Here is a 27,500-nt window from a genome sequence, read left to right as displayed (position 1 = left end):
AGACAGACAGACAGACAGACAGACAGACAGACAGACAGACAGACAGACAGACAGACAGACAGACAGACAGACAGACAGACAGACAGACAGACAGTCTCTCAAAGAAAGTCATTTCTGGCCGAGTGTCAGCAGGCACAAGAAAGGAGGTCTGATTCATAAGGCTGAGACATGTGGGACGCACGCACGCACACTGTTTGGGACCACCGGCCTTCATGCTGTGTAATAAAGCAGTACGTCTGCCTGTCAAACAAGACGTAACAAGACACACACAACCACACATACACACACACGCACACGCACACACACGCACACACAGACTGTGTGGGACCTACCGGCCTTCATTCTGCGTAATAAAGCGGTGCGTCTGCCACACACCCACACACACACACACAGCGATATTAATAACACACCCTTCACCTTTCCACTAGATATTAAAAACTGAAAACTTTGCTGTCGGGCAGAAATCTCGTATCTCAACTTTTGTATTAATACTATTTGTAAATACATGCCCTACTTCCATCATACAAGAGAGTAGATTTTAAAATTATAATAAAATAAAAAGTAATGGTTTTGGACATCGTCTCCGTTGGGTGGAAACCTCATATTATGTCTAAAACTGGTACTTTTCAGGATTACAATTTAAAAACAGCTTCAAGTTTGTAGATCTGCTACTTTTGATGCTTTTGTGTGAGGCTGTATTATGATCGAGTGGGGCATTCATTTACAATAAAATGTAATACAAATAAAAACACGACAAAAAGTTAAAATATGGAGATTTCTGCCCGACAGAAATGACATGCAACAAAATAAAAATAAACAACTGGGAAGGGGGAAAAAAAGACCAAGGAGAAAGTCATTGATGTATGAAGCAATTTAAGAGAATCTTAAAAACAAAACAATCACTTGAGTAAGTCACTCACATTAAATGCACTTTAAAGTAAAAGTAAAAGTAAAAAGTAAAAGAAAATAAGCCAGAAGATGAAGCACAGCGTTAGTTTATACAGGGTCAGGTGGGGGGGTCCTTGACATGGATATGTTTTAGACTGTGCTAGGGTCTGCAGTGTACTCCATTGCTCTATCCATTCCTCTGTCCAGTTGGAGGGAGGGAGGGAGGGAGGGAGGGAGAGAGAGAGAGAAAGAGAGAGAGGTGGTCTCATTGTCCCACCATATGACGTCAATCTGCCTTTCCCCTAGTCTGTAACCCCACGTCCGTGCTATTTATAGCATTGCCTTGAAGACTCCTCCGTCTCCTCTCCTCTCCTCCTCATCTAACATGACACCAGTGTTCTTTCTCCATGTGTGGCATTGATTCACATTGGGAGAAGTTGTGGTGCACACCGCCATCTCAACGGGTCTGGAGGAGTGGACAGGGACCAGTTGTCAGTCACTAGATGTCAGACCAGAGGTTTGAGGTAATAGTACTGTACTTTACTTGAGCGTTTCCAATTTTCAATACTTTTACTTTTACTCCACTATATTTATTTGAAAACTTTAGTTACTAGTTACTTTGTGGATTTTGATTATTATTACAAAACATACATTAATTACTTAAACCCACACATTGATATTTTGGATCAAAACTTCTTCTTGGGCGTCGGGCGTTACTAATAGAAAGGACAAAGAACTTCGTCCTGGGTGAGACAGACAGACAGACAGACAGACAGACAGACAGACAGACAGACAGACAGACAGACAGAGAAAGAGAGAGACACAGTGAGTGCGTGCGTGCGTGCGTGCGTGCACATGTAACTCACACCAGCACGGGCCTGACAGCGTTGTTCATGTTGCCGTAGGCGGCACGTCCCAGCAGCTCTCTGAAGCAGCTCTCTGCCAGCGCCGCCGGGTTCTCCTCCCCCTCCACACCACCCTCCACACCGCCCGAATCTGGAGGGGTGCTGGGGTGGCCCGCCCTACAGGGGAGGGGGAGAGAGAGAGAGAACATTATTTTGTCTATGCTCCTACGCTTATAGGCCGCTTCTTCTTAACAGCTTTTTCTGAAAAACCTATGTTTCTACTGTATATAAGCTGTGCTCAAAGCTTTTACATGTCAGAGGACCCTCCCCCAAATGATATGCATTTGGCTGCCAAACAAACATCTCAAAATATTTGGTTCCAGAAACCCTCAGAAGCAAAGATTTGAGTTAAAAAATGTTAAAGAATCCTTATGTATAGTATACAATAAATAATTTCTCCAAACAATCATTCAAAAAGAATTGCAGATCTACAAGCTTGTACATCTGCAATTATTGAATAGCCAAAGTATAAACTATATAAAATAATGGTTAAAGTGGTTAAAAGCTAAAATGACACGGTCGTAATGGGTTAAACCCCATACATTGTTGACCAGAGTTTTTCAGGGCTCTAATATATAGTCTGCACACACACACACTCACACACGCACACGCACGCACAGGCTGAATGAATGGGACATGTCGCTTCCAGCAGCGCTGTCCAATCAATCATGTGACCTAACGAAACAACACAGGCTGTTTTTAAACAATTAACACAGCTTCAAGGAGGACACTAATTAGTTAATCAGTGTAACGATGCGGCAGGGAGAAGCTGCTTCCCCTCAGGGCTTTCCGACAGAAAACTTGGCCACTACACATGGGAGTGCCGAAGTCCTTCTTCGTCATGAGTGTGCTGGTTTCCACAGGCAAGTCCCCACACCACAGCACACCACAGCACAGAACAGAACACCACACCGCCTGCTTGTGCCGTCGTTTCCATATACAAGGACCAGGGCCAAAGTGGTACAGACCTGTAGAGGACTATGCACACACAGCGTGCGTTTTTCGGGACGAAAATCGGAGCAAATGTCGGAGCACTAAAAAAAAAAATCAACCTCACGTAATGTCAATCATGTTTGCACAGTGCACACTGTCGCCGAATATTGCCTCTGTATAAAACGTTTTCGGACTGGGTTTTTATCCGTTTTTCGCCTTTCCCATAGCTAGACATTTGAGCATTACTGTGTCTGTCATTCCAGACCAAAGCTCAGCTGAGAAGTAGATCATCTCGTTGAAGAGCACAAAGTCCTTTATGAAAAGCCTGATGTGGCTGTGAAAATATAGGCAGCAGCAGCAGCACACACGCACACATGTGCGTGCACGAAAACAAGTCATCCCTGCATTTGGGTAAATCTGAATGTATCATTTTTGCTTCAAGGCACAACTTAAGAGAGGTTAAACTCCAGGAGAAAACTTCAGTTACATATCTAGGTTGCACACTAGATCAGAACATGACTAGTGGCTCGATGGCTCACTCAGTTATTGGCAAGATCCACACAAGGACAAAGTTCCTAGCTAGGATTGCCAAATTCCTAGATAGAACCAATATGAGGACACTGGCCTCAGCATTAGTTCAATGTCATTTTGATTACACCTGCCTAACCTGCTACCGCGGCATATCTAAAAATACCAAAGATAAACTACTGTACAGACATCGCAAAATAAACTAATGAGGGTAGTCCTTTACCCAAGAACTCACATTGGCGCTAACCATTTCAGAGAACTAAATTGGCTCCCAGCTGAAGGCAGAATACAACAACCTATTATGGTCTATACAACTTATATATATTTTTTAAAGGTTACTTCCCGTATGTCAACGAGTCCCATAGCTTGAACACAAGGGCTATAGTGTAGCTGATCTTAAACCACAAAACCTAAAAAAATAAGTTAGGTAAAAGCTCATTTTAATATACAGGGGTGGAGGAATGGTACAAAATCCCAAGGGAAATTAAATTTGCCCAGTCTTTGAACATTTAAAAAAACATGTTGAAGAATTCCCTGATGGGCAATTTAGAATAGTGTTCTATTTATATATGTATTATCTATTTATTGTCTTTTGTTTAGGCTACTGCTCTATGACGATCTTTTATTGTGAATGACATTGTTATTGTGATTTTAGTCAACACATGTTCCACCTACCATATTCTGTAACTATTTATTTGGATCACAATGGAATTAAGTCTTCTGACTTCTTGTGCAATCTGTACTGCACTTTTGTAAATTGTATCTTGAATATATCAAATCAAATAAATTAAAATCAAGTTGATTGCATCTATCAACTTCTTGTGCCTCGCAATAAAAACAGAGAGAGAGAGAGAGAGAGAGAGAGAGAGAGAGAGAGAGAGAGAGAGAGAGAGAGAGAGAGAGAGAGAGAGACTGACTGACTGACTGATGCCTGCTTTGTGATTTCTTTGTGCTTCATTTTACCACAGTACATTGTGTCAGAGCAAGCTTACAACGGATCCCAGCTGAATGATGGAGAGTTGGTAACGAAATGGACCCTTATATATAGATCTTCAACTCTCAAGAGTAAAATTAACATCTGCATTAGCCTACTTAATTTACAAGTTATTTTGATCAACGGTTACCATAACAAAATATTATTAACTTTTGGGTCTGCAAGGCTAAATCTCATCAAATGGTGGTCCTTGGCTCAAATGCTGAATAGAAAATGGACCTTGATATGAAAAAGGTTGAAAACCACTGCTTCTCTACTAAACGTACGAAAAAAATGCTAAAATATTTAAGGTTCCATTTGGTTCTCAACAATAACTGGAGAACTCCTGCACAGGTGGTTGGCATTTGTATACAGGACAGTTGGCCACTTGCCTACATGACATTGTTAGGCAAGAAGCAATGACCTCCACCTATGTACTTCCCCCCCAAATTGTATAAATCTCCACATGTGAATTGATTGAATACTTTATTGGCAGAAATGTACAGTACAGACTACAGAATTAAGCATGTAAGGGGGGATTTCACCCGTTTTGGTGAGAGTAAAAGGAAAGAAAGAACAATCAGAGCTTGCCTCCTCCTCTCACCTTCTCCAGGCAGGATATGAGGGGGAAGTAGGCAAAAGACTGAACACAAAAAAATAGTAGTGCATAGAAGAAGAAAAGAGTCTAAAAATAGATTTTTGTTCACATGGAAACTAGAGAGAGAGAGATAGAGAGAGGGGGAGCAGAGCAGAGCAGAGCAGAGCAGAGCAGAGAAGAGAAGAGAAGAGAAGAGAAGAGAAGAGAAGAGAAGAGAAGAGAAGAGAAGAGAAGAGGGAGGTAAATGAAGGAACTAGGAAGGGGGGGGAGAAGAGAATAAAAGGATTATAAACTCTAATCTCGCTCTCTCTCTCTAGAGAAGGGTTAAGGAGACGTACAGAGGAGGCTTTTCTGGATGAAATATCACTCTCAGCTCCTCACTCTCCTCCCTGGAGCCAAAGCCAGACTTGTGTGGGAGGTGTACACAGGGAGGAGGTGTGGGGGGGTGGGGCGGAGGAGGAATATAGCGGGCTGCTGGGTGGTCTTAAGGAGGATTGTGAGATGAAGGGGCAAAAATGCGAGGCTAAGAAATGTGAGGTTTAGGAGTGGGGGAGTTGATCCTATATGTCTAACCCTGAAAATGAACTGCAAACGCAGCACACACACAGGGCTGTATTTTGTGTGTCTTAAGTACCAAGTCTTATTCCATAACTTGAGTAAACTAAAGACCTGGAGGCGTGATCAATGCTCTTTGGCCACTCAGAATAGCCAAACGGCATTGATCACGCCTCCAGGTCTTTAGTTTACTCAAGTTAGGGAATAAGACCTGGTACTTAAGACACGCAAAATACAGCCCACAGTGTCTTATATGATACAGTCACACTATGGTGGATTTCAGTTTTTTGAGTGGTGCAACAATAGGGTGAAGCGCTCCAATGCCCAGCAATTTGTGCCCCTGGCTGGGTCTGTTTCTGTCCGTCTGAGCACGGAAATAGCGTTATAGCGTTTGTTGAGTAATTTCTCGACCGTTTCGTACATGGCGAGGCTCGCCGGAACCGGGCCGGCACCCTGGGCGTGTTCCTGTGGGTCTGGAAGTTCTGGGGAGTTGCACCACTCAGTTCACACGGGTATGATTTTTATATTTTTTATGAATTATTTCCATCTATGCAGCACTGCTCACACTGACAAATGCTGAATAGCCGAAACGTTTGATCATTTTAGAGACTTGTAAGAAATAATTAAACAAGTCCACTCACTCTTGCCACTCTGAGTGCTTATAATTTGATCTAAGACAGTGGTTTTAAACCTTTTTCATATCAAGGTCAATTATTTATTTGTGCCATTTTTGGGCCACAGACCACAGTGATGAGCTTTAGTCTCTCAGCCCCAAAACTTAGGATATTTTGTTGTCATTGGATAAGATGTTCCACAATTCCATGCTGTATTGATGTGGTACCATAGGACAGATAGCAGGCCAGCGTTGATCAAAATAACATTTCTTCTACATTCTCCAATTGTGTAGACGTCTCGTAAATTAATGCAGATTTTTAACGGATCCATTTGGTTTCATTTTACGCTCTCCATTTGGTTACCAACTCTCCGTCAGAGTGCAGTGGTAACACCAGAGGAGTCAGAGTGCAGTGGTAACACCAGAGGAGTCAGAGTGCAGTGGTAACACCAGAGGAATCAGAGTGCAGTGGTAACACCAGAGGAGTCAGAGTGCAGTGGTAACACCAGAGGAGTCAGAGTGCAGTGGTAACACCAGAGGAGTCAGAGTGCAGTGGTAACACCAGAGGATTCAGAGTGCAGTGGTAACACCAGAGGAGTCAGAGTGCAGTGGTAACACCAGAGGAGTCAGAGTGCAGTGGTAACACCAGAGGAGTCAGAGTGCAGTGGTAACACCAGAGGAGTCAGAGTGCAGTGGTAACACCAGAGGAGTCAGAGTGCAGTGGTAACACCAGAGGAATCAGTGTGCAGTGGTAACACCAGAGGAGTCAGAGTGAAGTGGTAACACCAGAGAAATCAGAGTGCAGTGGTAACACCAGAGGAGTCAGAGTGCAGTGGTAACACCAGAGGAGTCAGAGTGCAGTGGTAACACCAGAGGAGTCAGAGTGCAGTGGTAACAAAAAGTTATCCTCTAATCCAGGGGTTCCCAAACTGTGGTGTGTGCACTTTTATGGTGTTATTTAGCACAAACGGCAAAATCCGGTAAACCACTGTTGCAAGGAGATGCATAGAGCAGCTGCGGGAGTGTATACAGCAGCTGCATGTCTCCCAGACATTCTGTGATTATTGGCCATGGATAAAACATGTTATTGGGTAGAAGGTGGGTCTCTGCTGAGTAGAAGCATTCGCTACTTATCATACATTTTAATATTAATTTACAATAACGCATATAATGATAATTGAAAGAATACTTTAAACGACTGAAAGCATAAAGGCAATCCGGTCACATACCCATTCAGTTTACTGGAGTCTTCTGTAACCAGCAGGAGGGCCGTAATAGTGACACCTTCTAGGCTATTCAATAATGAGAACTGCAGCGTTCTCATTATTTCCACATTGCCTTCATATCCAGCGACAGAAACAGTCTGCTGTGTGTGTGTGTGTGTGTGTGTGTGTGTGTGTGTGTGTGTGTGTGTGTACCTGTCCATATCCTCAGCGTCCTGCATGTTGAACAGCATGGACGGTATCAGTTTGTCCATGTGCTGAGGCTCCCAGATGATCGCCTGCAACTCGTCGTTCACCGTCTTCCTCACCACGCCCTGGAGGCCTTTGATACCGGCCACACGGATCCTGGGAAACGACAAACAACAAAACCTCACAACCTGTCACCATCACCTTGTGTGTTTGCACATACGTTACTTTTCAGTAATTGAAATAAAAAATAAAAACAAACCTGTGTTCCAATTGATCTAGTTGTTATACATCGCAGAAACCTCTTATATCCACATTCTAACGTTTCGGGTATTCTCGTAAATTTACGCCCCAATTTAAGTATAGCAGCAAATGTGGTGCAAATCAACACGTTTTGAGCCTCCATGCATGCACATGCACACAAATTGATATCAGTGATGTAATGTGTTATTATAGCATTTTAATTATTTATTTATTTAATTCTATTTTAAAGCCTACTGTAACCTTAACCACATACGTATATCACACACAAATGCCTAATACTACTGTGCCATGGACCCCTAGAATACTCTAACCTGAATTCTTTATATAACTCGAGAAATATTTGTGGGCTCAAGGAAAAAGGTCTTCGCAAGCTCGATCTCGCAAGGTCTACTTTTGGCCCTCATACATATAGAAATACCTTGGACACTCAAGCATGAAGGAAGCATGAGTTAAGTCCGTTGCTCTCCCCAGGTTGGCGGAGGGTGTGTAGAGCCCAGGATCACATTAGATGATTGACACAGGGGTGAAAAATGGGTTACAAAATCGTGGGATAAAAAATATATTGAAAAAATAATAATAATACCTTGGCCCCCGCGCGCACACACACACACACACACACACACACACACACACACACACACACACACACACACACACACACATAGTGTGAATTCTTATAAGCTCCGATGGGAGCTATATTGCTAGGTGACCTTGGTACAGAAGGTGTATAATCCAGTGAGTGACACTCAACTATTGTTTGGTATTTTCTGTCTGTCTCCTTAGAGATAACACCGCGAGCGTGCGTGCACACACACAGACACACACACACACGTTCAAAAATAGGCCTATATATTTAAGGGCTTATATGACATTGAACATCCACCCTAAATTGGTTTCCAGTGGGGTCCAGGCTCACCCTGGCTACGCAGACCACAGTCCATATCGCTGCTGTCAGGCAGAAACCTCTAATCTCCATATTCTCACTAAAGTGTTTTTCCATAACGCCCTACTTTATCATACTACAGCGTCACACAAAAATATCAAAAACAGATAAGCTCAATACATGGTGCGAAGCCACGCATTTTGAACCGTTACTGTTTTTGAATCCTGAAAAGTAACAGTTTTGGACAAACATACAAGGTTTCCACCCGACAGAGATGATATATAGTGATTTTAATAATATATATATATATATATATTGTATTTAAAATGTCGTGGCATGGCCCGAACGGTTAGCTCAACCGTCTGGGTACCTAGGCTGCCAAGTCAGCCCGATGGCGTGCCGCGGGTTCCACTCCCGAGCCCTTTCCTGTCTGACTACTGTTCCCTATCGATAAAGGCATCAAAAGCCCCAGAAAAAAAATCTTTAAAATGTCATGGCATGAAAGACAAGTTTTCATTGTGTTATAGATAAATAGGAACGTGTTACTTTTCTAGTTCCATTGAAAAAAAGAAGAATAAAAGAAAAGAAAAGTGTCAATTTTTCTTTTCAAATCGTCAAAGCCGAATTTTTGTCCCAGTCCAGCCCTGGCGTCAAGTGAAGTGAAGCCTGTCTGCCTCTCTTCTCCTGCACAATGCTATTTACACCTCCTCCTCCACTACTGCCAAGCGGATGAGGAGAGAGAGTACAGCTGGAAGAAGTACCCTTACTTAAGAAACAATAAGCAATATCACAACGTAAAAGTACTCTATTTATGTTGCTGTCGGGTAGAATCCTCTTATCTATTCTAATTTCATTTTGTCCTATAATTGATCATACTACAGCGTTACACAACGTCCTCAATAGTATCAGTATCTACAAGGTTGAAACGTGGGTCAAAGCGTTGAGCGAACGACGTTCAAAACAAATGGACAAAGTACGACATTGGGCTTAATCAGTTCATGTATTATATTGTCTCTGTTGGGTGGAAATCTCATATGTTCTAAACCGTTACTCTTCAAATTCAGTAAAAGTAGCAGATCGACGACAAGCTCAACATGTGGCGCTTTGCCGAGCGTTTCGTGACACATTTCGAGCTTGCATATCTGCTACTTGTAATGCTTTTGTGTTACGCTGTAGTATGATGGCCCCCGTAAAATCTGAATCACCCACCCACCCGTTTCCCCTCACTGTATACGTTTCTTTTCCCTTTTTACCTCCTATGATAATTTATTTTTGACTATATAGTTGTAAATGTCAAATAATAGTGGAGAAAGAAACGAAAATATTGCCTCTGAGAAGTGTCAAGGAATGGTAAAAAAATAATACCTTGAACTCATGTTACTTGAGTAAATGTGCTTTATAACTGTGCAGCTTTCCCCCAGCGGTACAGAGAGGACCCATCAGGCAATCTCATCTACAAACCATGAAATGACTCAAACGTCATTTCATCTCCTCGTCTTGAGCTGCCGGCGTGACGCGGCGTTCCCCACACGGAACGAACCGTTCCCCACACGGAACGAACCGTTCCTCATTGAATGCTAATATGGTTCGCTGAGAATAAAGCTGTTCACAGATTGTCTGGGGCAGGAGAATGAAAACGGCTGCAAGTGGAGTTTATTTATAGGGACATGTTTTAAGTGGATCGTGTGGACTGGATAACATACTGGAGTCAGTCAGATTATTAATTTATTTGAGTCAATTAGTTCAGTTATTCTCAATCTTTTGTATTATTTTGATTTATTTGTTTATTTCTTATGGTCCCCCAGGTTTGATATACATTTGGCCAGTGGTTCTCAAGGTCCCCCAAATTGTACTCCCATCTGATTTATTTGTTCTAGGGTCCCCCATAAAAGACATGAATTGTTAAAATGTTTCAAAATAGTAAATTGTTTTTATTTAAATAAAAAAAAATAGCAATTTACTCAACTCACGATACGAATCACAATACTAGGTTCACAATATGTCCCCAGTAGACAGGATATCTGTGTCCCCAGTAGACAGGATGTCTGTGTCCCCAGTAGACAGGATGTCTGTGTCCCCAATAGACAGGATGTCTGTGTCCCCAGTAGACAGGATGTCTGTGTCCCCCCAGTAGACAGGATGTCTGTGTCCCCAGTAGACAGGATGTCTGTGTGTCCCCAGTAGACAGGATGTCTGTGTCCCCAGTAGACAGGCTGTCTGTGTGTCCCCAGTAGACAGGCTGTCTGTGTCCCCAGTAGACAGGATGTCTGTGTCCCCAGTAGACAGGATGTCTGTGTCCCCCCAGTAGACAGGATGTCTGTGTGTCCCCAGTAGACAGGATGTCTGTGTCCCCAGTAGACAGGATGTCTGTGTGTCCCCAGTAGACAGGATGTCTGTGTCCCCAGTAGACAGGCTGTCTGTGTGTCCCCAGTAGACAGATGGTCTGTGTGTCCCCAGTAGACAGATGGTCTGTGTGTCCCCAGTAGACAGATGGTCTGTGTGTCCCCAGTAGACAGATGGTCTGTGTGTCCCCAGTAGACAGATGGTCTGTGTGTCCCCAGTAGACAGATGGTCTGTGTGTCCCCCCAGTAGACAGGATGTCTGTGTCCCCAGTAGACAGGCTGTCTGTGTGTCCCCAGTAGACAGGCTGTCTGTGTCACCCCAGTAGACAGACGGTCTGTGTCCCCAGTAGACAGGCTGTCTGTGTCCCCCCAGTAGACAGACGGTCTGTGTCCCCAGTAGACAGACGGTCTGTGTCCCCAGTAGACAGGCTGTCTGTGTCCCCCCAGTAGACAGACGGTCTGCGTCCCCAGTAGACAGGCTGTCTGTGTCCCCCCAGTAGACAGACGGTCTGTGTCCCCAGTAGACAGGCTGTCTGTGTCCCCAGTAGACAGGCTGTCTGTGTCCCCCCAGTAGACAGGCTGTCTGTGTCCCCCCAGTAGACAGACGGTCTGTGTCCCCAGTAGACAGGCTGTCTGTGACCCCAGTAGACAGACGGTCTGTGTCCCCAGTAGACAGGCTGTCTGTGTCCCCCCCCCCCCAGTAGACAGACAGTCTGTGTCCCCAGTAGACGGACTGTGTCCTCAGTAGACTCACCTGGTTCGAGTTTCGGGGTCGTCGTGTGTGGAGTGACACATGGCACTGAACTGGGACACAAAGAAGTCGTAGCGTCGATGGTAAGAGGGCGTGTCCTCCTCGATGTTGGCAAACTTCACGAACTGGAGACGGGAAGGACAAACAGACAGACAGACAGACAGACAGTAAGACAGACAGACAGGCAGTAAGACAGACAGACAGGACACACGAGGGTTAACACAAACTCCATGAGAGACAGACAGCAGGAAAGCTGAGAGGGATACAGTGTAGGAGAGACAGACAGCATTGACAAATTGAATACACAGGACCACAATGGAAACAAGCGCTCAGTGCTTTCTGTGTTATCCTTTTAGCATTATTGTATAACTGTACCTCTGTACATTTTGCAAACTGTTAATAAAGTATTCAATCAATAAAAAAATGAAGCTGAGAGTGACAGTATAGAAGAGTAGGAAAGCTATGAGGGAGACATTGTAGGAGAGACAGACAATAGGAAAGCTGAGAGACAGACTGTGTAGGAGAGACAGACCGTTGGATAGCTGAGAGGGAGACATGGTGTAACACAGCACAGCACCGCTATTTCAAAGCCCCTTCAGGTACATTTCTTAACTATCTTCTGCAATGGTATAATTAATAATCTTTTGGAGTGGGTAGATCTTGTTGAGCTGGTCATTTTTAAAGTAGCTCTCAAGTCAAAAAAGTGTGTGTACCCCTGGTGCAGGAGAGACAGACAGTAGGAAAGCTGAGAGACAGACAGTGTAGGAGAGAACCAGTTGGAAAGCTGAGATGGAGACATGCGGTCATTAACCTGTAACCTTACACTAATAGATTATAACAGCACAATGCATCAAACTGCCAAGTCCTATTCCTCCATTCTCATTTCCGTTTGTGTCCAACGCTCTCTGCGAGGGGAAATCCCATCGTCCACTGTAATTGATTCGTCGACAGCGTGGCGAGATTGATTCACCGCAACTTCACCTGAATGTCACGGATGTAAGACATTAAACGTAAAAGGATAGCACCAAAGAAAAGTCCTGGGAGTTGTTTCCATTGTGTAATCCTATGTATTATACTGCCCTACAAAGACAAAGTGCAATATGAACGGGGAAACAAAGAAAAAAGGCCAATAATGGGTTCAAAAGTGTTTCAAGTAGTCAGCCAAATGAGATATCGGCGAATAACTGATATTACACTAATTGCTAAAATGTTCTTGAGGTAATTGTTTATCCCCCAAACTCACGAAGGCTAATTTGACCTTTGGGATGCACAAATAAGTCGGTGTGTCCAAAAGCTTAGTTACTGCACTTTGGCTTTGGCACGCACATAATTATACCTCGTTTCCCCACTTAGTGCACAACAGCTGCTGTTGTGCACTAACTAATGTAGTGTAATGGGAGCTATAATAAAGCATCATCATCCACAATTTACCTCCATCTCTCCATCAGTCTCTCTCTCTCTCTCTCTCTCTCTCTCTGACAAATCTTGCAGGTATCGCAAGGTAGTAATGGAACATTATACCTCCCGGTTATAAATGGAAGGTGGGGCTTTTCAGAGTAAAATCTGCCCATCTGCTTGGCATCTAGCACCTTTATTCTGAAATATTTCCCAGCTAAAGTAGTGTGGTAACGTGGGTATCGGGTGTGTAAAATATATAGCATAAAAATCTGTTTAACCACTATAACACTGCACTGTACACCTCAATGTGTTGAAATGCTGGGATTATATATATATATATATATATATATATATATAATAGATACATCTGAATATGTGACTGTTATTGAAGGAGAGGCTGAAGGCCATTGTTCATAAGGGAAACAAGGAGCAGCCCAGCAGACAAAATAAATGCAAATCCTGCAAAGCATGATGGGACAAATAGCTTAATAGTAGGACAGCAGAGCACTATCTCTGAATGTGAGACATTCAAATGGTGATTCATTTGCTTAAAGGTGTTAACTTGACGTCAGTTTTATAAGCTATAGTTTCAAAACTATTCACTCAATATAATGAACCAATATCTCAGTCTTTTGATATGGCTTTCTGCTTCCATATCGAATGAAAAGAAGAAATGACTTGCTGTTAATCAAAGACGTTCATATATATTTGAAACACTTTGACAACTCAAATCATGTATGGGGGTAACTAACACAATATCGTGTCAGATTGTGGTCCGTGCATGGCCAAATACACATGAATAAAAATAAAATAACATTTTTTTTTGAGAAACACTGGCCTCTCTGGACTACATTGTGAGCCGTGTCTTACCGAGTTGGTGCCCAGGACCTGCAGGTCAGGCTCTCTGGACTCCAGCAGCTTGGCCACCATCTGCAGAAAGCTCTCCACGAAGGGCTTGATGCTCTGAGAGTGACACGCCATTAAGAGCTGGTCCAGGGCCTCCATGGCGATCACCACATACCTGACACACACACACACACACACACACACACACACACACACACACACACACACACACACACACACACACACACACACACACACACACACACACACACTGTAACGCTTATTTTTAATTTAATCTGACGCTCTGTCTCTCATTGTCTGGCCGCCAGCTGTAGTGATGTGACGTGCGTGCGTGTGGGGGAGTAAAGTTTACTATTAGGAAACAATTCAGGTTGGTGTTGGTATTAGACCTACAGTATGCCTGATTTACTTGGTTGTGACTTGGTGTCATGCACCGGAAATAGTGTATCCGCGGCGCATTTTCAAGTATAGAAATACAAACGTGTGTGTGGGTGTGTGTGTGCACGTGTGCACATGTGACTGTGCGCGCACCCAATTAAATGGTGTTTGGGTATCGTAATGTGTGTATTGATTCAGTGCTGCCACTCTGTCTTTTGTGAGCGTGTCCAGCGCTGCGCGGCAGCTTCTATTCTCCCCCCCATCCAATTTAATTACTGTGCTTTACAGGAGACACATTAACTGCGAGTGGACTCCCTAAGTGCTTTTGATGAGCTCAAAAACAGGCCGGCGTTGCATTTAATAACACAGCCACATTCTCCCTGCATACGCCCATAAAACCCCACCGTGGAATGTGTATACACACGTGTGTGTGTGTGTATACACACACACGTGTGTGGCACATTGCTTTGTGACGCCTTTAATTCAGTGACTGCAGGGGTGGACAATAAATGTTGGACAGAAATCCTCTCTCCATCCACTAGCATTCCATACATACATACATACATACATGTACATACATACATAGGAGAAACCGGACACACACTAGAAACACGCCTCAAACAACACTTATATCACATCCAACGAGCAGACATACACACAACTCTATACACACACTTTCAATCCCATCCTATCGCTAACCTCATCATTTCAGGTTTGGAATGTGGAGTCCGATGGACCAGTGGACAGCGGAAACTCATGGAGCACAGATGGATTAACAAATTACTAACTGTAACACCCACTGGTTTAAATTAAAGAAGTTGATTTTTATCCCTTTTCTGTTCATTTATCTGTAAAATAAATAAATGGTATCCAGGCCTTGCTGTGAACTGTTACTCCTGTATGGTTTTAGGTTGTTTTATTAATGTCCCTTTTTATATCCATTTTACCATTGGGTTTTAGAGTATGGTCTCAGACCATGGTTAGGTATGCGCCTGCGGTCTAGTCTAACTTGGACTCAGGGGGGTGGACGCCTCTGCCTTGCATAGTCCCCAGTGAATAGGCAGTTTGCCCTTCACTGGTAACCCCATTTTTGAATTATTTTTAAATATATGAAGGTATTGCGGGCAGGGATTTTTACAAAAAAGCCCCCCTTTTAAAATACATACACACATACATACCTACATACATACATTTCAGAAGTTTTAGCAGTTTTTAAGGACCCACTTTTAGGCCAGTGTACCAGAGCAAGCTCTTGCCTTTTTTTAAACCCTACCCATTTTAACCAAATACATACATGCATACGTAGTTCAGTTGCCTCACAAATTTGTGTTTTAAACAAAGGCAAAATGAACAACACCAGCTCACAAAGTACCATAAGGCTCACAACGTATCGCAACTAATTGTGAGCTTGTAGACGAGCTCTAAAATAAATGACTGAATTAATTAATTAATAAATGAAATGTGGAAAGAATTTGTAATAGGCCTGCTTTTTGAAGCATTTTTAACAACACAAATCTTGTGTTTCCTTCCCGGGGTCCGCGGCCAAATTCATAATGGAATCGGTGTTCCTTCCTTGACATGATTGAGTGCCACCGATGAAAATGTCACGGCCAGAGAGGTGACGACAGACTGCCCTGTATCGGCGTCACACCACTTTCTGCTCAGTGTGTGTGTGTCTGTGTGTGTGTGTGTGTGTGTGTGTGTGTGTGTGCATGCATGCGCGCCGGTCGGTGTGTGTGTGCGTGTGTGTCACTGTGTGTGTGTGTGTGTGTGTGCATGCATGCCGGTCTCACCCGTAGCGGTGTCGGACTACATCCCTGCTCAGCCTCTCTGCCAGGTAGGCTCCGATGCGGTCCAGTTTCTCCGGAGCCGACACCGCATAGAACGTCAACTTCTCCATGTCCGACTTACTGAGGCCATCCTGAGGAGACGAGACAAGACCTACTATTAACCCATTTATTATAAGACCTGGAACGCATCTGTGTTAACTCAGCTTTTAAGTTAACCATTACTTTAAACTTTAGCTATTGAAAAATGGCAGATCTACAAACTCATAGCGCGGCACTGAGTGCCACTCTACGAGTTTGTACATCTGGTATTTTTTAGAAAAATCGCGAACATGCATTTCAAGTCATTGATATATTCTTTCCAAGGGAACAGGGAGGACCCTGGAACCAAATATTTTGAGGTCGGTGGCCAAATACATAATAATTATAGATTAAACTAAATGTTTGAGCACCACTGATATAGAAACATAAGCTTTCGATAGGATAGGATTTAAGAAGACGCAGACACACACACACACACACACACACACACACACACACACACACACACACACACAAAGCATATTTTAATTAACAAGGTGACAGGGGCTCACACAGGCTATAACATGCCACCGGTCGGTGTCACTTTTAATAATTAGAACCTTTGTGTCGCGTCAACGCCATTATTTATAGTTTTTTATGTGCTGATGATGATTACCATTTTAATGGTGAGGTGAGGTTCTGGGATAACGTGATTAAAATGTGTGCGTTGTTAATTGAAAGGTGGTAATGAGGTACTGGGCCAACCAACACGATTAAAATGTTAGGTTGTGGTATAAAGGTGGTATAATAAAGCAACCACCCTGCAGGTACTGTACATTGACTTGCAAGTCAACACCACCACAACAGTGTTAAATGTAGAGTAAGTGATTTCACTCAAAAAACCTTAGGTTTCGTTTTTGGCTGTGGGACCTAAGCCTTCGTCCAATCAGGATAGAGAGTCAAAAACGAAACCTACGTTTTTTTGACCCCCAGGGGTTAACTAGGGACAGGGAGGAACTCCTTATATGGTCAGCACACTCTATAGTAGAGAGGATTATCACAACAAAACAAAAAAACAAGTGATATAAGTGAAATCACTTACTCTACCTTTAAAGGTTTCATGACATTAATTTTAATTTATTTTTAATTTTAGGTTTTATGACCTCAATTACACCACAACCTGAACTTTGGCGGGCCGTGATGGTTTCACAATGCCTGATTTACACTTCATTCCGTGCCTGAAAATAGCCGATGTACAAGCTTGTAGATCAGCTATTTTTGGTTCGCGACACACACTCAGTCAAACATAGAATGATTTTTTTGGTGTTATCCTTTTAGTGAATACAGCAGATCTACAAGCTCACAACGCAAACATGGGTCCCCCACTGTTTGGGAAATAGAGCTACAGATACACTGGCAGGATAAACGGAGGATGTCACTCACTTTGGGGTCCTCAGGGAAGATGTTGTCCACCAGACGCTTGTACCTCGGCCTGAGAGGTCCACAGCAGCCACACACACCTGCAAACACACACGCAAATCAACATTACTGGTGGCCGACAATAAAATCTGAGGCTGGGAAAAAAAAAAACTTAATTTCTTTGGACCCTGGTCTTGGAATGCCCTACAGACCAGACTCAAACTGGCTTCTGTGATTCCCTTAGTGAGCTATAAAGGGATTGCCATGGGCACACTTCCCAAACATTGCTCCTGCTTTGACGTATAGCAAATGTTGCTTTTTAGTTTATTAGCACATTTCGTTGCTTAGTTCTTATATATTAACCTTTATTTGTTGGGTTATTAGATGTTCCTGTTCTCCCTCTGAGCTTCTTTGGTAGTGGGTACTGTATTTATGAGCGTTGCATGTTTGACCTGTTATTGTCTTGTATTAATTGTTACTGGCAGAGCTGTGTTAATTATTTTGCCTCTTCTCTTGGCCAGTTCACACTTGCAAAAGAGACTTCAGTCTCAGTGTGGTTTTTACTGGTTACATAAAAAATAAATACCATTAATACACACCTGAAAATACATCTCAATTCTCTCTCTCTCTCTCTCTCTCTCTCTCTCTAAAATGAAATAAAAAAAGTCAGATGCTTTCCCAGTTTGAATGGGTTAAATGAGAAAGCATTTGGTCTTGGGCCAGCGGTGACGAGCCATAAATGACGACAATGCGAGGTCATTAACCTATCAATCCATATCCATTAGTACTATGAGATGCCATTAGTATGAAACGCCGTTTTCAGCAGGAAAGTCATGAGACATCACATGGACGTCGGCGGGGAGGTCACCCCTGTGCGTATGGTGTTTTACCAATCCACTTCAGACTGGACATGTGTCATTGCTGAGGACCCAATGTCGTCATGTACTGCCGAGTGTGACGTCGGTCAGATTGAGAGGTTATCCAGAAAAGTATCTGTGCATCTAATATAATTACTATACTTTTCAGGACCTAAAGTCCCCACAAGAATAGTGTATAAAAATCACACCCGTGTGAAGTGAGGGGCTCAATGGGTTAAACCCCAGTGTCCGTATTGTGGGGAAAGCTCTCAGATTGACAAGCTCATACTGCCCATCTGCCATTTTCAGCTAAAGCTTTCTAAAAATGTACTCTGGTCCGAAGATATCAATAATAAATATTTGATGAATTTTCTTTTCCTTTCCAATGACCCCCACTTTGTCAACCTGTGAGTCTGTAGTGGCTGGTTAGTCGGCTGTTCTCACCAGCAGATGGTGCTGTTTGACTGCTGGTCATTCCAACAGGCATGAGTCACCAGAGCAGTGTTGAAATTATATTGAATGTTGTTGTTATTCTTCATGTCATGTCTATGAATTAATTGCATAGGGCCTGAATGGAAACAAGACTGCAATGAGCTAGCCCTTTTGGACCAATGTTTGACTACTTGCTGTTTTTGAGGGGCACTAGCCCTCCTATGTCCAGCTTTGAGGGTGTGTGTAAACACAAACCTTGTCCTAACACAAGCATGAAATGCAAATAATGAATGGCCAGTTTTACGTCATTGTCCCAAGACAAACATGAAATGCCATTGACAATGAATGGCCAGCTTTGAAACACAAACATTGCGTAAACACAAACATTGAAGACGAAGGTGAGGACGCAAATTTGAATTGGCTGGAATGAGATGATGTATTATGTATAATGATAAGAGTGCCCCTCACTTCACACAGGTGTGATTTGTGTGCGTGTAAACTTAAAAACATAAAATGCCATTGATAATGAATGGCCACTTTTTGAGTGTTTGTTCACAAACAATATTTTCCTAATTACCTAATTGTAATTATCAAGTCAAGTCAAATCAAGTCAAATTTTGTGATTTACAAGTAGGGGTTTCTTCAGATGTAGTGTTTTATAGTATTGAATGCTGAAACAACAGCGACACACTCATAGTATGTTGTGCTCCAAGAGCTCCGGCTATGGTGTGCCGACCGGATCAATACAGCAGGCATAGCCGAACAGGGCAAGCCGAGCACAGGAGTAGAAAATAGGACATTACACAAGTACAATAACACAAGAAGTCTCTCTCTCTCTATCTCTCTCTCTCTCTCTCTCTCTCTCTCTCTCTCTCTCTCTCTCTCTCTCTCTCTCTCTCTCCAGTCAGTACATGAATGAACATGATTAGGTTTAAGTATTAAGGCTAGATGTGGTGCTAACATTTCCTCCAGCCCTGCAGTCTGAAAGGTGCTCATTATGGAGCCAGTAATTACCAACCTCGTTACAACACAGTAATGAACCTGCCTCGTTACACCAGTGCATTAACGAGACCCTAAGAAGATTAAATTGATTCTCTACTAATGTCTCGCTTTGACTACAAAGGGTATAGTTCCTTCCATAACATGAAACTTTCCATGACCCGTGAAGTGTTTTCAATGATAAATTGAGTTTGAAGTTACAATGGGTTTATATAGGAAAGGAGTGTGTCTAATTAAATTAATATCAAACATCTAAATACTGAATTGAGCAATTTAAAAACTGACCCCAAACATGTTTGAAAAGTGAAGTATTCCTTTAAACCCTACCTGCCTAAACCCTAACCCTAACCCTATCTTCTTCTAGGGTGTCTGTAACTGTCCCAGAACGAGAGACAGTGGTTTCAGGTATAAACTTCAATTATATATTAAATATGGTTTTGGTTGTGCAACATGATCATACTTGGATAAAAAGGTTGATTTCATTATGAATAAATATAATCAAAAATGGCAATACAATATGTTAAAAGGAAAAAATGCACCCTTTGGAAGGGAGTCACATGATCAGAGTGTCACATCACCCACGTGATGTCACCTGTCAGTAATGGTCAGAGGTTGAACTGAGTTCCTGGAGAGAAGTTGTATTTTGGGAACGTCAGAGAGAGACGATTAGAAGTAATCTGCATGGTTCAAAGGCGCTCAAAACCTTGTCAGGTGGGGGTCCGCAGCCAAATACATATCAATCTGGGGGTCCTTTACTTGAAAAAGTAAGGACCCGACCCCCAATTTGGGAACCACTGCTCTACAGGCTCATGCAAGTGAGGACCTGTCCCATTGATATATCCACTCCTAGACGGCTGTCACAACCTCCATGACTCATCCATTCATCTACGCCATGCGCGCTGGCTCCGTTTCCAACCTGACATGGAGACACATCCCTGGGTCACGTTTCAAGGCCTCCGGGCCGCTCACTACTGGACGGACGGAGGGCCGTGTCATTACGCCAACCTCATCTCACCTTTCGTGTTGTTTCTCAATGGAGGCAGCAGCACACACACAATGCATACATATTTGATATCTTTTTATAGTGGACGTTTTGCTGGAGTTAGTTAGTTTCATTTGTTGTCCACGTGTGGAAATGTATCTTCGGTCTCAACAGTAAAAAAAAAAACAGTTACAACAACAGCAACAACACAATTATTTTCTCATGGCAAAAAAGTGCAGGACAACAGTGGCAAATACATTGGAAAAACAACAAATCTAGCGAGACATGGTATCATTTAGTGCCTTAATGGCATTTGGTATGAAGGATTTCTTTTTAATGTTACGGTAAGCTTTTGGTACTTTGTACCGTCTACCAGAGGGAAGTAGTTCGAACTCCCTGCAGAGTTGATGAGAGGGGTCGTTTGCTTTCTTGACACCTCCTTGTAGATACAGCCTAGTTGTACCTCTTTGTAGATACAGCCTAGTTGTTTCTGTCTCTTCCCACTGATTTTTGAGGCTAGGTTTACTATTCGCTGCAGCTTGCTTCTTCCTTTTACATTTAGATTGCCATACCACATTGCCATGTTAAAGATTCAAACAGTTTTTATAGACTGTTTCCATAATATGCTTGCTCACTCTAAAAGCTTGCGTAGTAGGTGGAGTTTTAAAAATCTGGTCAGTATTTTCACTGAATTTCACTGATTATATAAAAGCTCACAATGCATCGCGACACAAATGTGAGCTTGCATAGATTGGCTATTTCTATATCCATTTTGGATTCCAACTCGTAGTGACTGGCCGGAGAGACTAAACTAACTGTTATACTCAATTCAGCATTCAAATGGGGATTGGGGCCTGATCACACGGGCCAGTTTAGAATGAATACCAGGCATTCCTCCGAGGTGGAAAGCCTGGTGGTCTGGTGGTAATTGGCTGGAGCACACTTACAGTATACACACTTCAGATCGAGCCTGGTCACACATGGTCGAGCCTGGTCACGCTTGGTCACACTCAGATTGACCTCCGGTCTTTATCGTTGGTTTTCTTGTACCCAGAAATGGGCCCAAAATGGGTGGCCGGGTAGGCAGAGTTTTGGTTCTGTACAACCACTTCCTTTTAAAACCGGATGTGAACAAATCCACTTTTGGTTGTACCATTAAACTCCATATATATTGAAACTACAACGGGAATAGAATGTTTGATGAAAGTGGAGCCTGTAGCATGCTGCAGGGAACTGGAGTTATGGAGTTTAAACCCCAGCAAATAGGAACACAGAGGGTGTGGAGCAATGGTGCGCCTGTGTCGCTGGTGTGGCTATTCTGATGGCAGACCCCTGGCCAGTGTTGGTGCCAAGTTTGGGATCATAGCAAGGCAAAGGCACCCTTGCCTCACAGGTTTGCATGTTACATTTGTGAGTGACTGCTACCCGTTGTTCGATGTCCTGACATAATGAATGGCCAAATAAAACAAGTGTGGGTCAGCTGATCTTACGAGCAGCCAATAGAAACAAGTGTGGGTCAGCTGACCTTACGAGCACCCAGTAGAAACAAGTGTGGGTCGGTGTGGGTCAATAGCACAGATGTAGCGAGTATAATGATCAGACTGACTGCTTCAACTGTTATTAAAATTCACTGTGAGCTGACTGACACATAATTGCATGCTAATTGCTCGTTAAGAACTAGCTCGTTAAGAATAACTCGTTAAGTATGAACAGATGAGGAGCAGGAGAGACTGTATCAACCCGCAGGAAAATAATGAAAATCTATTATCTGGTCAGGTGGTAAGCCCATGATTTCCTTTTTCTCTCAATCTGACTGTCTGATTAATAAACTATAAACGAGAGGTTTGCACCACAATTCATCCACCAGGCTGAGACTTCATGGATCATACGCCCGCGGCCCATACCCCCCCTCACACACATTATACACAAACACACACACGCACCCATCTCATTCACTTCATTCGCCGCACTTGACGTTGTGTGCTCCATTTATGGATTAAAATGAGGATGGGAACATAATTCTAAAGAAAACGCCTGACGACGGGCTATATAAACAGCCACGAAACAGCCTGCTATTAGTCCCTTGTTTTGTTGCTTTCTTTTTTGTGCCTTTTTTTTTTTTTTTTTCATCTAGCCGCTGTCTCTTACTGAGGCAGGCGGTGCGCGTTGCGCGAATGCATGGACCCTTTATTCTAATTATAATTTATTTGTTTCGTTTTCGCCCATACGCAATTCAAAATGACCACAACAATTTAAAATTGAATAGTTGTCTACCTATTTTCTACTTCTAATGGTGTTATTTTGTTTGTCGGTTTTTTGTTTTGTTTGCTGGTTTGGCTTATGATTAGTTAGTTTGGTTCCTCTTATATCACGTCGATCAATGCGACGACGATTGCGCTAAGGATCGAACAGATCATTTGATTTATCATTATCTATTATTTATTTGAATGATTCAAGCCTATACTTTCTAGTCCAACTGTCTGTTTTTCCTTTAGTCTTTAGTCTTATCTCTTCCTGCGCATAAGGCCTACGAGTTCAGCTATTCTCTCAAGCTGTGCATTTTAGCCAGCGAGTGAGTGCAACCAAATTTTGATCCGTTTCGATTTAAAATTATGCTTCCAGAGTTACATATAATTTAAATTAATACATCTGTGCGCAGAGTATATCGAAACCTATATTTGTGCCCCTCGATTTGATTTTGTTCTTTCTTTTAATGATAAGTAAAAGTAATGTCCATCAATTTAAACCCACATGAGATGAGTAAATGCTACTAACTATTTAATCATTATTTCTCTCACTTGAGTGATCTTGGCTTGTTAATATTAAAAATGTTTAAAAAAATAACGAGAACTCTGGTATGTAGATATGAACAAACTAGAGCTTAGGCCAAATTTGAGGGTGGCCTGGCCCCTGACGCCTGGCTTCATTATGTTTTGGGTTTATAGGCTACTTTTAAGTTCTATACCTCTTTAATTATTTCGTATTTGCTTCTTTGTGTTGTGTGTAGCTACTATTAGAAAAAAAAAAAAAGAAAGAAAAGGAAAAAAAAAAAAAAAATACAAATATAAAACTGTTCTGCAAGCACAGGCCTATTAAGCACACCACCTGCCATAGGCGCATTAGATATTAAGCTTAAGGTTTCTCTCCCCCTTCCCGGGTACTGAGGCATAGCCCCTTGGAATGATTAGTGTTATTATGATGTTACTTGACATCATTAATTTCTGTTTGTCTGCGTGTCTATGTTGTGTAATTTGTTTAGTGTTTTTGTTTAGTTTTTTGTTTGCTATTACTCACTACCCCAATGTTGTCTTGTATTTAAACGTAATTAACTCCAAGTGGTATTCTGATAAAAATGAATGTAAATATTACAATTGTGTGCATCCTCAGGCGGGCATTGAGCCTTATACATCAGGTTTCACCAGAGGTAATCGTAATGACAGGCTCCATTTATTTAATGCAACTGCAAGATTTAAGCTAAACCTACTCCAAGTACTATGTCTAAATTAAATATAATATCTTGGAATGTAAGAGGCTTGGGTCACGCTATTAAACGCAAAACAGTTCTAACACATCTTAAAAAATACAAAGCCTCTATAGCACTACTACAAGAAACTCATATGACTTCAATAGAGCACTTAAAACTCAAAAACGGCTGGGTCGGGCAAGTTTTCTCCTCCTCTTTTAAATCAAATAGTAGAGGAGTCGCCATCCTCATCGACAAACAGATTCCTTTCATATTTGAAAACCAAATACTTGATTCAGAGGGAAGATATATTCTAATTACTGGCTCCGTGTGTGGTCAACATATGACACTATTAAACGTATACGCTCCTAATGAGGACTGTCCTGAGTTCATGGCAGAAATGATCACGCTGTTTAGCTATCATTGTAGAGGTGTGGGCCTAATTGCAGGAGATCTCAATCTCCTAATGGATCCGATGGCTGATAAGGCTCCACCTACACTGGTGAGATCAAGATCCTCTGCAGCCCTGAATGGTCTGTGCGAGGAGGTTGGCCTCATTGATGTATGGAGGGAATTTAACCCCAACTCTAGAAATTATACTTTTTTTTCCAATCCACACAAATCCTATTCAAGATTAGATTACTTCTTGATTCCATGTGGCATGGCCCACTCGGTATCAAAATGTGATATAGGACAGATTGTCATCTCAGACCACGCCCCTATCTTCCTTGACATCACACTAACCCAACCCAAGCCGGTGTCTAAGAGCTGGAAGTTTAATACCTCTCTCCTAACTGATAGTGAGTTTGACTCATACTTCAAAAAAGTCGTCTCCGATTTTTTAAATGAAAACAAGCATTCGGAAGTGACTGCAGCTATGTTATGGGATGCTGCAAAAGCTACTTTTCGCGGCTATATAATTTCATATGCTTCATTTAAAAAAAGAGAGTCCAAAAAGGCCAGAACCGAACTAGAGAACCAATTAAAACAGCTGGAAACAATCCATAGACATACACCTTCAGATCCAAACTGGAAGGCGCTATCAGCAGTCAAAGCTAAATTGGAGCTTGAGTATGTCAATGACACCAAAAAACTATTATTATTTTCAAGACAAAAACACTATGAATTTAATAATAGAATTGGTAAATTGTTGTCATATCAACTTAAAAAAGAACACACAGAACGCCAAATTAAAGCAATTAGGACACAGTATCAGGAAATTTCATATGACCCGGAGGTGATTAATGACACATTTTTTACCTTTTTTAATAATCTATATCAAGCACATATCTCTCCAACTAGTGAAAGTATTGACTCCTTTTTACAAGCGGCTAACCTACCTAAAGTATCTGCTGAGGATCGTACACAGTTAAATGCCCCAGTCACAACCGAAGAGACTCATGACACTATTAAGGCTATGTCTGTTGGGAAAAGTCCTGGCCTTGACGGATTCCCAGTTGAATTTTATTTACATTTCTGGTCCGAACTGCAACCACTTTTCATGCCTATGGTACAAGATTTTGTTGACTGTAATATTATTCCCGGGTCCATGAAAGAGGCAGCTATTACCCTTATAAAAAAAAAAGATAAAGATATGCACGACTGCTCATCCTATAGGCCAATTTCACTTCTTAATACCGACTATAAAATTGTCGCCAAGCTGCTGGCTAAACGGTTGGATTCTGTTCTCCCATTATTGATAAAAAATGACCAGACAGGCTTTGTTAAAGGCCGGCATGGCGCAGACAACATACGCCGACTGGTAAATATAATAGATTATGCTGGTAAAAATGGAGACGAATCCGCAATTATATCGCTGGACGGAGAAAAGGCCTTTGATGTTGTAGATTGGAGCTTCCTCCTCTCCACCCTTGCGCATTTTGATCTTGGCCCTAAGTTCATTAGCTGTATAAAAACATTATATACCTCATCAACCGCACAAGTTTTTACAAATGGCCTTCTTTCAAAGAAAATTAATTTAGCAAGAGGGACCAGGCAAGGTTGTCCGTTATCTGGAGCTCTGTACGCGCTTGTAGCCGAATCCTTCGCCCAAACAATTCGATTAAATCCTAGTATTAAAGGCATACAAGCTGGCAACCTAGAACACAAGATCTCGCTATATGCCGATGATACTTTGCTATTTATATCTAATTTAGACCAATCAATTCCTAATTTAATGTCAGTAATTAACTTATATGGCTCTCTTTCTGGTTATAAAATTAACCTAACCAAATCTACTCTCTGTCCACTGACTCAGATAGATGACGAAAAACTTAACACCTTATCCCCCTTTAAACAGACAAAAGAAGGATTTACTTATCTCGGTGTTTTCATCTCTCCCATACTGGACAATCTTTATACCTGTAACTATACACCTCTAGTACAAAAGCTGAAAGATGACATGGACTTATGGACCAACCTACCTCTAACACTTATAGGTCGAATTAATGTAGTTAAAATGAACCTGTTGCCAAGATTAAATTATCTATTTCAATCATTACCCTGTCCAATTCCACCCTTATTCTTTGCTAATTTAAACACTAATATCTCTAGATTTCTCTGGAACCATAAAAAGGTACGAATCTCTCTGGCCACACTGTGTAAACCTTATAACGAAGGTGGTTTAGCCCTCCCAAATCTTGAATTATACTATTGGTCTGCTCAAATTAAACGAATGACTGAATGGTTCCAGGAGTCTGATGATTCCCTATGGAAAACAATAGAATCCCATCTCAGTCACCCAATTCCACTTAAATCTCTCCCTTTTGTAAACGCGAGTTTGTCAGGGCTCAACAAATCCTTCGTTGTTAACGGCATTTTATCAATGTGGCCAAAGTGTAAAAAATACTGTAAAATTCAAAAGAGTTTATCTGTCCTTTCACCTGTTTCTCATAACCCAGATTTACCGGCGAGTCTAAGTGAGATTGGTTTGCAAAGGTGGACTAACAAAGGTGTTAACAATTTGGGCTGTCTACTCAGTAGTACAAACATCAAGCCCTTTTCAGAGGTGAAGGAGGAATTTGGTCTGTCTTCCACAAACTTATTCCAGTACTTACAATTAAGACACTTTTTACAATCTTTGCTTAGGAAAAATATTTTTAGGTCTCACATAGACGAGATAGAACAATGCATTATTAACACCCAATCTATGTTAAAATTCACTTCAAAGATTTATAAAATCCTCAATGGTAGAGTGACGTCATCCTTCCAGCCTCTGAGAAGGATATGGGAAAAAGATCTAAATGTTGTAATTGA

General features: G+C 42.1%; 1 protein-coding gene across 4 annotated transcripts in view; it reads right to left on the bottom strand.

Annotated features, from left to right (window-relative positions):
- efr3a (EFR3 homolog A) overlaps positions 1 to 27,500 on the bottom strand; it is a 103,739-nt gene that overhangs the window by 28,579 nt on the left and 47,660 nt on the right. For 3 of the 4 annotated variants that reach the window (XM_080779221.1, XM_080779220.1, XM_080779219.1), the window contains 6 exons: positions 17,537 to 17,613; positions 16,079 to 16,206; positions 13,911 to 14,061; positions 11,646 to 11,767; positions 7,412 to 7,561; positions 1,755 to 1,910 (listed from right to left, as the gene is read on the bottom strand). In XM_080779221.1, coding sequence (XP_080635347.1) covers positions 1,755 to 1,910; positions 7,412 to 7,561; positions 11,646 to 11,767; positions 13,911 to 14,061; positions 16,079 to 16,206; positions 17,537 to 17,613 — 784 coding nt within the window. Of the gene's footprint in view, positions 1 to 1,754; positions 1,911 to 7,411; positions 7,562 to 11,645; positions 11,768 to 12,465; positions 12,606 to 13,910; positions 14,062 to 16,078; positions 16,207 to 17,536; positions 17,614 to 27,500 lie in introns of those variants that run through there. The other variant, XM_080779222.1, reaches the window with a different exon arrangement.

This window comes from Protomyctophum bolini (assembly GCF_963924005.1).
Source record: "Protomyctophum bolini genome assembly, chromosome: 12".
Classification (NCBI taxonomy): Eukaryota; Metazoa; Chordata; class Actinopteri; order Myctophiformes; family Myctophidae; genus Protomyctophum; species Protomyctophum bolini.
Note: the sequence above shows the minus strand (reverse complement) of the source record. Positions and strands in the feature narration are given on the sequence as shown.